Source organism: Thermobia domestica, chromosome 9 (genome assembly GCF_964235325.1).
Source record: "Thermobia domestica chromosome 9, izTheDome1.hap1.1, whole genome shotgun sequence".
In the NCBI taxonomy this organism is placed as follows: domain Eukaryota; kingdom Metazoa; phylum Arthropoda; class Insecta; order Zygentoma; family Lepismatidae; genus Thermobia; species Thermobia domestica.
The window spans coordinates 12226214-12240715 of NC_137462.1; the positions used below are offsets into that span (position 1 = coordinate 12226214).

The window sequence follows — 14502 nt, forward strand, 5'->3', positions numbered from 1 at the left end:
CCAGGACGGACTTTTCGGGGGGGGGGCAGGGGGTTGTAATAGTGCTACTTAGAGCTACTTTTAAGGGCTCCAAACTCTGGGATGAGTTTTATTTATATATAAAATAGGAAAGTTTCCTCTTCTGGGAGGGGATTGGGGCCGCGGTGTCTCAGTGGTAAAGCGGACACCTCTGGTGCTTGGGGTCCCGGGTTCAAACCCTGCTCCCGCCAAGTGAACTTTGTGGTGGACAAACACCGTATGCGTGGGTTTTCTCGGGGTTCTCCCGTTTCCTCCCACTTTCTTCATTCCACCATTTCATTCATCTCTCATCATCACCGTCTCCTTTAGCCTAACCGGCATAACCGTGGGACGTAAAACTCAAAAATTTCATTTCGTTTTTCTTCTGGGAGGGGCGATCGCCCCCTGGATCCGCCCCTGTTTCAATAGATGCTTTGTATTTCTGTTTTAATCATGCAAATTGTAGAAAATGTTATCAGTTGACCATCACTGATTTTGGTCGGCTTAACATATGTAAATCCTCTCAGTCATATGTCAGTAATGCCAAAATATTTAGGAAAAGTAGATTTTTGGAAAGGGAGATAGAAGGAGGGGAAGAGTCAGCTCCTGACGGGTATGCAACCGCACATAGAAATTAAAGCTTTTCGTTAATATAAACAATAAAAGCAGCCATAGAAAAATAAAATAAGTTTTGGTGAAAATACGTTATTGTCGCGCATATTTTAGAGAATTCTATTTTTTTAAAAGAAGTGAAAGAAAATTATTAATGTTCATTTTCTTTTGTTTTCCTTTTGCAGATGGTAACCCGAACGAAGAAGATTTTCGTAGGAGGGCTATCCGCTCCAACAACGCTAGAAGACGTCAAAAACTACTTCGAGCAGTTCGGCCCGGTAAGTAGTATTATTACGATATTACTATTGTTATTATTGTTGACAATTGGAATACTGCTTCGCGTGAGATCAGCGAAGTCAAGCAGTGCCGGGTTTGGTCAGAGGATAGATTGATTTTTCGTTCCTACTAGATGGTGTTGGCCTTGTGGCGTGAAGACAATCGGGGAGCTACTTGAAAGAAAGAACTGGTAAATTCCGGTCTAGAAAGCCATGTGCTGACCACAGATCACCCCAAAGACTTAAATGCCACAACCAGGCTAATATAGTATCTGGCCCCCAAAGTTCTGTTGTTCCAAGAGTTGAGTTTTGTTATTATTATTATTATTATTATTATTATTATTATTATTATTATTATTATTATTATTATTATTATTATTATTATTATTATTATTATTATTATTATTTCTTAAAATCTACCTCTGCCTAAATACTTTCATTTTCCCAAATATAGAGGATTTAAAGCCTGTAACAAACATCTTGGCATTTCAGTTAAACGAATAAAACGCAAGCTCTGACGCGACGTTACCAAGTCGTAAAGGGGCGTGGCTATGGCTTATCAGACGAACTACAGAGCGATCAGGTGGCAGAGGATAGACGTGAATGTGTACAAATAAACGTGGCAATACCGCTGACCTTTCATTTGCTAGCAGTTTAAAGGAAACTTGGAGCGCCGCCTTGAAATGCCAAGATGTTTATCATGCCGTTTAATTCAAAAGTGAATTTAGACCAGGAGTGGCCAACCTTTTTAGGTTTGTGGCCTATTTTTCATTTCACTAATTACTGGTCCTTTACTTATCTTTTCACTACCCCGCTAGAAGGAATCGTAAAAAAAAAAAAAAAAAAATGGAAACAGTATGAGAGCCCACCACGATCTACATCTCACTGTTTGACAGTCGACATGTTGGCCAGTTCTGAATTGGAGCTATGTAGGCAGTAGATGGGTAACTAGAAGAGTCACTCGGGCTCAAATGGAGTAGTCAGACAAAAGAGAGTCCTGGATGAAATGCCAGCAGTTTTTTTTCCCATAGCATTAGGCGAAATCATGATGATTGGTACGGCTATTTGACATTAGTTCCCAGTGTGGTCAAAATAACTCCCAATGTTTTGAATACTATTACACTAGTTGTTTCTAGCATTGTCTCGACCAGTCTGTAAGAAGGAAGGAAACAGCTGCTCCTATGAACTAAAATATATTGATGTACATGAATAGTCATCTCCAGTGCGATATCTTTATTAGAACTCGTTTCCATAATGTATGAGAGTGCAGATTGAGAAAATGAGGGCAGCAAATTATGAAAGAAACTGTAAATTTCAACGATTGGCAGGTTAGTATTAATGACTCGTATATACCATTATATATATTGTAATATTTATGTGGATAGAGATAACGACAGTCCGGAATTCTAGCCCTTCACCTAATTTCTTTTATAAAAATATTACAAAATAATATTTATATCTATAAAGTGAATATCTTAAACCTTTCTTTATGACCAGTGAGGTGAAGGAAGGAAATGTTTTATACGGGAACTCTTTAGCTGGTAGCAGACTCCAGGGCGTCTTGCAGCGACTTCAGGATACGGAATATTTTTGGTAACTCCCTTTTAGCTCATGGCAACGTCCAGAGCTTCGGGTTGTGGTTGGGAATCCCCTTCGCTCATGGTAGCCTCCAGAGATGTTAGGCAAGATAGTACTCCTTCGTCCATGGCGACCGTGACAGGACCAGGTGATCAGTGGCCAATTGATACTTAATGTCCTCTTCGGGTCCATTTTTATAGGTCATTTCTGGGCAGGTCGTTCCTCCTCGGTTATCTTTGTGCTGGCTTCCTGGTTTTATGTGTATCGTCTGCTTTACTAATTCTTATAAACAGTAGCACGTGTTGCTTGAATAACTTGTGCTCACATTGAAAGGTGGGGATCCTTACAATATTTATTTTTAGAAATATGAAATGAGCTTATGTATAATTTTCACGTTCATGTGTGTATATACATGTATATATTGTGCTATTGGCATTTTGCTTCATATGCGAACAACAGCTGTAAACGAAGACCTAAGTATTATGCGGTCCAATGACGGCAACTTGGTCCATTGGCGGCACCTGGAAGCAAGGGCGCCGATTCTGGGAGGGGTCGAGAGGCTTGGGTCCCCCCAAAGCTCATATTGGCCCCCCTAATTGTATTTATGAATATACAATATTTGGCATGATTTGAATGCAATTTGTCTTAAAATCCTCATATATGTCTTCTGCATCTGAATGTCTCCCCCACCTCCGCCAAATTTACAGAGAAATCGGTGCGCTTGCCTGGAAGCGTATCTTTTTTTTTTAATTCAAAATCTTAATCAGTTGTCTCTTCTTGTTCCGTTAGTTCGCAAGAATAATACTTACATACAGTTATTTAAATTTAGTCATGTACCGTATATACACATATTAAAAAAAAGTTTTAAAAAAATATTAAGTGCAGCACGAGAGTTTGGTTAGGAGTATTTTCTGTTGGGGCAAGAATAATCCCTGCAATAAAATGGATAATTAATGGGAGAAGTAGTTGGGTAAATAAACCGTTGCGAATTTATGGTTTTAAACTGAAACGAAGGAAGGAACAATATAAAACGACTTTTTTTTAAAGTCAACTTCATTAAGAGCACTGCGACATCTACAGTTTAAAATTGGAAACATTGTAAATTTGAGTACGTTTTAAATTTCGCAGACAGTATTGACGTCTTAGAAGAAATGCCTTTTTTTTTCTTTTTTTGTTTTTTTGTTTTTCGTCCCTTCTTTTTCTTAAGAGGTGTTTTTAACAACCGCGTTTTAGATGGCTCTAAATATCGTTTCTGGTTCTCTCTTAAAGACTAAACGTTTTTAATGAACATTGTGAGTTTTCCACATTTAGATAGCGACACTTTAGCATTTTAGAACAGAAGGCGATAGAATAATTACGTCTTTGAGAACGCGCCTCATTCTGTTGTTGAAGAAGTAAAAACCAGCAGAACGAGCAAAATTATAGCATGGCGCGTACATGTTTTTTTCCATTCATTTTGCAGTTTACTAGTAGCTACTTCTTCGCCATCTAATGATGAAATGCTTTTTTATTAGTTGCATTATTGAAAGACAAGGTATTAAAACTCGTTTACGAAGTTTTTTTTTTTTAAAAAAAAAACACCTAAAAAAAGAAAACGTTTTCAAAACGGTACTCATGTTTAGGAGAGCGTGAAAGTTAAGTATTTTATTGCGTAATACTTCAAGAATTAATTTTGGGAGCGTTCTGAGATGAGAACTCCAATATATATATATATATATATATATATATATATATATATATATATATATATATATATATATATATATATATATATATATATGTAATTTTTTTGTGTGTGTTTCTATTTCTCTCCAGCGCTTACTTGCTAAATGGGAATTGATGTGTTTGTGCGTCTGTGAGTGTACGCACACACTGCAAAATGAAGTAGGGTAGGATGGGGCAAATGAGATTATGGGGTAACAGAAATTGTACGTGGGAAATCTATATATATATTTGCTATATTAGCGAAGAAAGCAGTGTTACAGGAGAGAATATAGCGAAATACTCAAAGGAATTGCTGCAATAATCAGTCCATTTTCACCATTAAGACTGGAGTTTACGGACTAAAAAGAGGGGATAAGGAGGGTGAGAAAAGTCCGAAAGTGGGCGGAGGGGAAAGAAGGGTGTAGTAATGGTGGTTTGTATTGGGAAGATGAGAGTGCTTCTGCACAAGCCTGTGATGATGGGGATGATGATGATTTTTCACCGTATATAACAAGGAAATAACTCGTTAATGACAGATTGGGTTTCTATCGGCCGCCACGTTGCTTGGATACGACAAGCGCGTATTTCGTACCTTGCGGAAATATTTCTAAAGGAGGGGGATAAAGTGAGAGAAAAAGAAAGTCATATAGGGAATGGAGGGGCTCGGTTTTGCCTGCGGGCTTTTTGAAGCAAAAGGTGTGTGGAACTTGTCAAGTGGGAATATCAACATTTTACATACTTTATTGATGAATTGGAAATATTGTATGGACAGGGACGGATTTAGGGGAGTGCAAAGGTGCACGTGAACCCTCGTTCGTTGTAAATATACACTATTTAAAGTGAGAAACTAGCTGTGAGTTTTGAGAAATCAATAATTTTAAGTCGATTTTCTGAAGGTTGAAGGGAAAGGATTCATCGAGATCAGATACTTAGCATTTTCAGGGCAACTCTTCATTCACACCACAGATACTTCAAGGCATTTAAAAACTCAAATGTAATTCAAATGTACTGGCTGTAATTTGTGCACCCCCCTCAGAAAATCCTGGATCCGGCCCTGTGTATGGATGTTTATCCCGAAAACAGTCTATTCTTTTAATTCTTGTTTTGTTTTATAATACAGTATATCTAAACATATGAGCTATCTCTACCTAAAATAAAGTATAAGGGTTCAATTGCATTTTTTAAAGAGTACAAAAGAATGAATACGAATGAAGACCCAATAATAACAAGAATCGGATATAACACAAAATGAAAAATGAAATCTTTAAGTTTTACGTCCCACGATTGTGCCGGCTAGGCTAAAGAATACGTTGATGATGAGAAATGAAAGAAATAGTGGAATGAAGAAAATAGGGAGAAACGGAAGAACCCCGAGAAGACCCATGCACACGGTGTTTGTTCCACCACAAAGCTCACTTGGCACGAGCTGGGATCGAACCAGGGTCCCTATACACCAGAAGTGAACGTTCTGTAACTGTGCTACCGCTGTCTCCATAACTAAATTATACTAGTAGAAAACAATAAAGGTACTTCCCCTGTTACAGGTAGAAACCATATTAGGCACACACCGCGTAAATGTAAATTTTGAGTAGCATGAAGGAACAAACGAATGTTAAAATGATAATATTAAAACTCTAATAATATTCTGGAATATTTGTCATTATTGATCTCTTATATAACCTTCTTAAGGTTGGTGTAAAAGGACAAGTTTTGCTAATAGATGTCACTACAGTCTTCGTATCTCTCTCATGTATTTTTTACGCTTCTCGAAAATTTACAATTTCTCTTACAAATTTCAACCTAGAGACTTCAAATTTTTGGAGGAGGAAGTTCATAAAATATCGAAGGCAACAATCCGTGCCGATTTCTTATTTAGAGTTTTCTTCATTGTTGAAAGAGTTATATTGTTAAAGGTTTGGATATGCATTTCAACAATTAAGCCATTTTAACAACGAAGAAAATATTAAATAAAAATTCGGCACGGTTTGTTGTCTTCGATAGGTTATCAAGTTCCTTTTCTAAGAATTTGAAATCTCTAAGTTAAAATTTGTAAGAGAAATCGTGAATTTTCGTGAAAGATAAAAAATACGTTGAGAGAGAGAGACGGACTGTAGTGAAATCTATCGGTAAAACTTGTCCCTTTATACTAACCTTAAAGGACATTGCTTCTTGATACTGTAAGGAACACACTCTTTCCGAGAAATAGTAATTGGTGTCTTCAAGTCTCAGGCGTGCACCCAGAAACTTTTGTTGGGATGGGTCCTATACTATAAGCCACTACGTCTATCTAGTATTGAACGGGTACTATTCTGTATTCGAAAAGACGATAAGTAATTGTAAAATACTTCCACCTATATTTTTCGAAAAAAAATGATAGAACTAGATAATTTTTATAAGAGAAAGAGTGCAGATAAAGTGCAAGATCAAATTTTCATGCTACATCTATCATTTTGCCTGTTAAACAAGTGAAAACTCTTGAGAAAGTGTATAAATATATGTTGAGCTAGGAAGTTTTTGGATGGTTTGGACCCGGTGAGCCCCTTTCTTGTCGATGCACTCTTGGCAAGTGATAAAACCATAATGGCAACCAGGGGCGTACGCAGGGGGGTGTCCAGGGGGTCCTAACCCCACCGAAATTTAAACTTTTGTGTAAATTTAGCCTTATTTTAGGGGCAATTTTAGGAATTTTAATATAAAATACCCTCATATTGAGTTTGGACCCCCCGAAATAAATTCCTGTATACGCTACTGATGGCAACAGTTCTTATACACGTAGTAACGTAGTATAGCAATGATTTCTAATTCTCTATCTACTTCTCCGTTCCAACCAGAGTTTATTTCAAAAAAATGTTCCGGGAGGGCACACTTAGTATTCCGGGGGGACACTGATGGTACTATTCTATTTATTATTATATTATAGATGTATTATTTTGGTCTCCTCGGGGTGGGGGGCACTCTCAGAGCTCCGGGAAAGCAGTGCCCTCCAAAAACATGTCTGGAAGAAACACTGGTTCCAGCTTCCACACTGTTTAAAATGCTTTCTTAAATTTGAGAAACCGTACTCCGAGCACATCTTGTACTCCGAGCACATCTTTAGCTAGAAATGAGAATCCTCATTAATAATAAATGAAGAAAAATAGACGAAAAAGTTGTATAAAATCGCAAGGAGACACTATACTGTTGTTCTCCTTACGAATGAGAATTGCTAAATATTATTTCTAAGAAAAGATAATCTCAGTGCATGGATGAGAAACGGTTTCTGAAACTTAAAGAAGTATTTTTAACAGTGCAGTTGCGAAGTAAAAACGCGTATCACTAAAGTAACTCACACTGTTTGGGCTAAATTCAAAAATATTACAAAGGGTAAAGCCAACCAGATAGGGCTTTTAGTTGGGTGATATGCGGAACTCATGACTAGAACATTTTGGCTTCGTAGATTAATGTGCATCATCCCTTAATTCAAGTAACCTCCCAAATGTTCTCTGTGTTTGCGTTGATAATGTCAGCTAAATATAACCGAAACATTATACGGAAATAAAGTTATTGGCAAAATATCCTTATGCATGCGCAATCCATCATACAATTCTGTTTTGTTGTTTGAGTACCTTGTAGGATACATTTTGTGGAACATGTTTTGTCTGTTCCTGAGACACTGTAATGTTATTTTAAGCAAAATAACAAAAATAACTGAAAGGTTAATTTTTATAGTAAGAATTTGAATAAAGTTTATATGTAGACTTAAAATATTTCTGTCATTGTACGTAGTTTAAGAAAGAAGTTTGTTACCCGTCATTTTGTTACTTTCTTGTCTCCCGTGTGAGTTTGTGTGCTTTTTCTCTCTGCGTGTATATGCTAATGTTGTCATTAAAGTATAACCGAAATGTTTTAGGGAAATAAAAATATTGACGAAGTGTTATCCTGATGAATATGCAACCCATCATAGTTATATGTATTGACTTGCATATCTTGCAGTATACACACTGTCCAATATCTTTGATCTCATTATATTTTACATTTATTATTTTTCTGAGATATTGTGACGTTTATTTAAGAGAAATAACAGTGATATTGATTTTATAAATAGGTTTAGAGTAGTTTGAGTGGATTTGTCCCTTCGCACGTGGAGTTAGCAAGTAGATTGTTAGAGTTAATTTTCTTCCTTTCTTCTCCTTGTATGAGTTTGGTTGTCTTGTTTTTTCTATGCGTTGATAATGTCAGTGAAAACGTCAATTTGTAAACGATTGGACAGAGAACCTGCTGTGTGGTGCAATTAAGGACGTTTCTCCGAGCCTTGTGTGCGTAAATACGTCAGAACCTCCTTTCTTCTGTTCATAGAAGGACTACACGCGGACATAGTCCTGCTGCGGAAATTACGGAGCAGCTGCAAATATTGCCAACTGTAATACTGGAAAAAAATCACTAAAATTTGTCTGGAAAATTGTATTATTATTATTATTATTATTATTATTATTATTATTATTATTATTATTATTATTATTATTATTATTTTAAAAAAAGTACGTTTCCAAGCTTGAAGATTTAAAGAAATGCTCTTAATATAAAGCAAACCTCTGTAATTGTAATGGTTTCAATTAGTTACACACTAAAATTGAATTCAGCTATTCAATTTCAATTTCCAGTAAATCGTAATGAAAAGAAAGATTCTTGCACTCAGTCTTAGATTGCTGAACTAGTATTTCTTCAGGGTATATCATAAAATACATTTATTTGTATGTCGATCATTGTAACTGTGATTGGAACGAAGGGATCGGTATCAAATATCGAAGTAAGGGCGGAGAAAATAGAACAGTTTTGGATACCTTGGGTAGTATTATTAGTGGTGATATGAAGTGTGAACGTGAAATAAACGCAAGGATAGGAATGGCGAAAGAATTATTTAGGAGAAAGAAAAGACTATTGTGTGTAACCTTGAATAAACAGTTGAGTAAAAGACTTATAAAATGCTTTGTGTGGAGTATTGTACTGTATGGGTCAGAAACATGGACATTGCGCAAAAAGAGTGAAAAAACGACAGGAAGCTTTCGAAATGTGGGTGTGAAGAAGAATGGAAACTATTAGTTGGGCCGAGCGGAAAACAAATGAGGAGGTGTTAGAAATGGTGGAGGAGAAAAGAATAATTTTAGGTGTTATTAAGAAGAAGAGAAACTGGTTGGGACATTGGATAAGAAAGAACTGTGTCATGAGAGACGTGCTAGAGGGTATGGTGACATGAAAGAGAAGGAGAGGACGAAGGAGACTAATTAATGAGCGATATCAAAACAGAGAAATCGTACGTGAAGTCGAAGAGGTCAGCGCTAGACCGTGGAGCATGGAAGCTTCTCAGTTGCAGCAAGTTATCTGCCAATAATATCAGAATACCTATGATGATGATAGCTGGGTAATTAACTCATGACTTACGTTAAAGTAAAATGTATCTGACCAGTGGAGAACATTAATACTGGAGATGTCTTATAAAATAAAAGAAACTGAATAGGAAATTTTTGAGAAGAAATCGTGTTATTAAGGAAGGGACCGAATATTCGGTTGAAGGTAAGAATAAGTGTTGAAGCAGAGAACGGTTTTGAACACTGCAATATCCTCTCATGTAAGTAAAACGCACTACGTACTTCGACACAAGCACTAACTAGCAAGCAGCCAACGGATTCCTTCTCCGAGAGAACACGAAAATATACGAAGAGTACCCCTTCAACCCCTCTACAGGCTCGGTCTCCAAAACTGGTTATAAAAGCGGACACCTCGAGGCAGAAGACGTCACTTATCAACTGATTACCTCCTACCTACGTATCTCTTCAAGTTGCAATGGGTAAGAAGAAGAAGAATAAACAACATACTTGGCCTTTTAATTCGGCACTCTGATTGGATCGCCGTGCTGATAGAAGGAAAGGCAGAAAGAAAACCAGGAAGAGGAAGACCAAGCATAGAATATTTAGACTCAGTTACGAAGAATAGACCTTATCAGAGTATAAAACAGCACTCTCAAGCGAGAGAAAAAGTTTTAAAATTTCCATGTTGCCAACCAACCTATGGTTGAGGAGAACAACAAGAAGAAGAAGGTTATGTAGAACTCTGTGGGATCCTTCCGTAGGCTGTCTGGGCTTTGGGTCATCTAGTTATTAGATAATTTTGTACTTTTATAGTGAAACTGTGTCATACTGTTTATATGAGGAAATTGAAAATGAAACGAAATCTTTAAGTTTTTACGTCCTACGGTTATGCCGGTTAGGCTAAAGGAGACGATGATAATGAGAAATGAGTGAAATGGTGGAATGAAGAAAGTGGAAGGAAACGGGAGAAACCCGAGAAAACCCACGAGCACGGTGTTTGTCCACCACAAAGTCCACACTTCGCGAGCTGGGATCGAACCAGGGACCCCAAGCACCGGAGGTGAACGCTCTACCACTCAGCCACCGCGCCCCCCCCCAAATATGAGGAAATTTTGCAATATAATTGGTAATGGCAGAAAGCGATTCCTACGTGCTTAGCAGAACTTTACAGTACGTACTGTATTATAAATTACTGTAGCATTTGGCTTTTAAAAATTAATTTTTCTAAATTGAAAAAAAAAAAACTTACAGTGACTTCAAATAAAATCAAGAATTTAAAAAAAAATAGAAAGAAAGAAAAGTTTTGGAAGACGTTATGAAATGAAAATCTGGTACGTCCCTTTTTCTCTCTTTCTTTAATTTCGTCCTTAATTTGGGATTTGTGTGATTTTTAGCAAGTCTCTGGAAGAAAATTGAAATGGTAGTAATTATTTAAGAAAAAGAAAATGCACGATGAAGTTTGAAGATTGCAACTCTGTAGTGAAAAAAAGAGGTAAAAAAAAACAAGAAAGAAATGAAAAAGAAGGATGTTTTGTAAGGTCTACCCTACTAGGAGTTCATAATGTATGTACGTGTGTTGTGTGTGTGTGTGTGTGCATTACGCATACTCTATGACTATACACACAAACTTCCTAGACATTCACACACACACACACACACATGAGTTTCCGGAACTAAGGGAAGACAGTTTGCTACGGGAGGTGCCCCACCAGCATCATTAGGCTGAAAGTCATTAATGTCAGCAGGAGGCTCTAGCAGGGGCTCATTAAGTCCCTGCATCTGATGGGAGCTACCTCCATTGACCTACAAGCCAAAGGAGGGGGTGACCCTGAAGACAATGCGTATCATTTAAGCCCTCTCTTTACTGAGAAAGGAATTAAGAAAAACAGAAAGGAAGATGAGTTTTTTTTTTTTTTTAATTTTAGGTTTCCACACTATGCTATGCAAAAGTATGAGATGAACCTTCTAGAATGTCCATCTGTCCGTCTGTCGACGAGTATGAGAATAAAAACAGTAAACTACAGGAATAAACATTTCTATTTCTGAGTCGAATTCAGTGTCACAACAATGCGTTCCATTTCATAGTTTAAGAGTCCCTATCACTGCGAAATTAAAATACTACTAATTTTACAGTAATTATGTGATATCTTCAAATAGATATAAGATAATCGAAAAGCGGGACAAGACCTCCCTAGACAATGTTATTTTGCATGAGGTACCGTTATCACGAGTTACCTAGTACCTTTCCGTTTGCAGTTATTTAGAAACGCGAAAATAAATGCCGATTTTCTAAATGGATGGAAATCAAAAGCAGATAAGTGAGTCATGATAACGTTATCTCATGTAAAATAATATTGTCTAGGGAGGTCTTGTTCCACTTTTCGATTATCTTTTATCTATTTGAAGATACCACATAATTACTGTAAAATTACCGGTATTTTAATTTCGCAGTGATGGGGCCTCTTAACCTTCTATTCACAACGTTGATCACCATTGAACGGAACAGCGATTTTTGGAATCGATTCAATGTCCCAACAATACCTTCCATTTCATAGGTTCACTTACTATTTACAGCGTTCATCACCATTGACCGTTCCTGTACGAGTTAGCGACAAGCGGTTTTTGGAATCGATTCAGTGTCCCAAGAATACGCTCCATCTTATAGGTTAACTCCCTATTAACAACGTTGATCACTACTGAACGAAACGGTAAGAGTTATCGACAAGCGGTTGTTGGAATCAGTTCCAGCGTCCCAAGAATACGTTTCATATCATAGATTAACTCTTTATTCATAATGTTGATAACCATTTAACGAAACGGGAAAGGTCCACATAGCCACGTGGGAGCTCGATACTATGTTCACCGGCATCCCTCTACTAAAAACAGGATTCCAGTTTCAATATAGATCTCCAAAGAGCAAAGACAAACCGACATGAATGAATTCATGCTTGAATTCGTTTCTGAAATGAATTCATCGTCCCAACAATAGATTTTTACATATTTCGTTAACTCACTATTCGAACGAAAATTGGTAGAAATTGATCATTTCCGGTTTCAACGTTGATTGCCACACAGCGAAAACGGTAAGAGTTTATCCGGGATAGCTGTAACGAAAGCGTTTTTTTTTTAAAAAAAAAAAAAAAGCGATTAATCGTCCTAAAAATAAGTCGTCTGGTATAGAAGGGTCCTAAGTTACTGACTTATCGTTCCATCTGGTATAGAATGGTACTAACATACTGACGAATTCTTCCATCTGGTATAGAAGGGCCCTAATAGACTTACGTATCCTTCCATCTGGTATAGAATGGTCGCGGCAGACTGACGAATTCTTCCATCTGGTATAGAAGGACCCTAATAGACTTACGTATCCTTCCATCTGGTATAGAATGGTCGCAGCAGACTGACGCTTCCTTCCATCTGGTGTAGAAGTGTCTTAATCGACTGATGCATTCTTCCATCTTGTATACAATCCAGGATCAGTTAATATTGAAACGAGTTTAGGCCCATATTATGAATGTATCATACAAACTAATATCCACTACATTGAAAGTTTATATAATGAATATATTTAGCAATCTCATATCCATTACAGTGCCATTCAATATGATAAATACATCCACCAACCTCAGATCCAAGACAGTGGAAGTCAGTATAATGAAGTATCCACAACAGTGGAAGTCAATAGGATAAATATATCCACCAACCTCAGATCCACTGTAGTCAATAGACGAATGGACCAACCTCAGACTCACTACAGTGGAATGTGATGAATGTATCTACCATATAAACAAATATTTTCTATTATATTATTCAATTAAATTATACAACCCATTAAATTATACAATTATTTTGGTTAACCCCTTAAGGACATGTCCCGAGTTATCTCGTATTTTTTTTAAATGTAGTTTTTTCCCCGAGTTATCTCGTTGCGTTTGTAACTTTCTTATTCCCTTGCACTTATCTCAAAAGAAGGGCTATAGGGCTAGACGGGTTTATTAGTGTTCGAAGTACTTATTTTGCCCAACAGATGTCTATTGGCTTTGCACTGCAGCGCCGTTAGCGTATCTGTGTTGAATTTTATGTAGTTGTTCTTTGTATCACTCTGTATCGAGAATACTCGAGATAAAAAATCATGATACCAAGTAGGAAATTTGAAACGTTATTTTATTAAGTATTACACAACAAATTATTTATATCATTTAGCAATAAATATCGTCCTTGCACGAATATTTCACCTATACCTATACGTTCCTATATTTTCTTCTTGTAGCCCCGAGATAACTCGAGATAAAAATTTACGTTTTTTTAGCTTCTTTTTTCTGCGCACTGGGAAAGATTTATGAAGAGGTATTTTTATTATGTGCTCTTCTATATTCAGACAATTCAAACAAGCAATAAAAAAATATAGGTATTTTTTTTTTTTTTTGCCAGATAATCTCCTGATAATGGAGTCTTTAAACGGTTTTAAATGGTTACCATCTTTGCGCGCAAGAACTGGGTTGGATACCCAATAGATAACTATGTTGTTCATGTTTCTCGTCAAGTTGTAGGTTGTCTCATATATTGTAGCATCGGCAGGGCCGTGCCGTGGAAAATCAGCGCCCGGGGCGAGAGTATACGACGGTACCCTTATACCTATATTCCAAGCAATTTTTCCTATCTTTTTATACTTTTTTGTCCCGAATTTTTCACCGCCTTTACTTCGGCGCCCGGGGCCGTCGCCCCGCTCGCCCCCCCTTACGGCACGGCCCTGAGCATCGGTGCTTAAAAAAGGAGCGAACTATGGAACAATCAACCAACCACAAATCATTTCACCTATTTATCGTCCAATAGGCAAACTGTTGTTGTTTTGCGAAGTTTCGTCCCTCCATCCCCCCCCCCGAAAAAAGTTGATTACAATTTACTATTTTTTTATGGCTACTGGGGTAAAGGAATTGTAGCGGCTTACTTTACTTAGTCTGTCACACATGAGTTCTCCAGGATGCGAATGA

General features: G+C 37.1%; 1 protein-coding gene across 3 annotated transcripts in view; it reads left to right on the plus strand.

The window, feature by feature from the left end:
- Rbp6 (RNA-binding protein 6) overlaps window positions 1–14502 on the plus strand; it is a 1467626-nt gene that overhangs the window by 744966 nt on the left and 708158 nt on the right. For all 3 annotated transcript variants that reach the window (XM_081770618.1, XM_081770619.1, XM_081770620.1), the window contains exon 6: window positions 795–887. In XM_081770618.1, the coding sequence (XP_081626744.1) occupies window positions 795–887 (93 nt within the window). The remainder of the gene's footprint in view (window positions 1–794; window positions 888–14502) is intronic.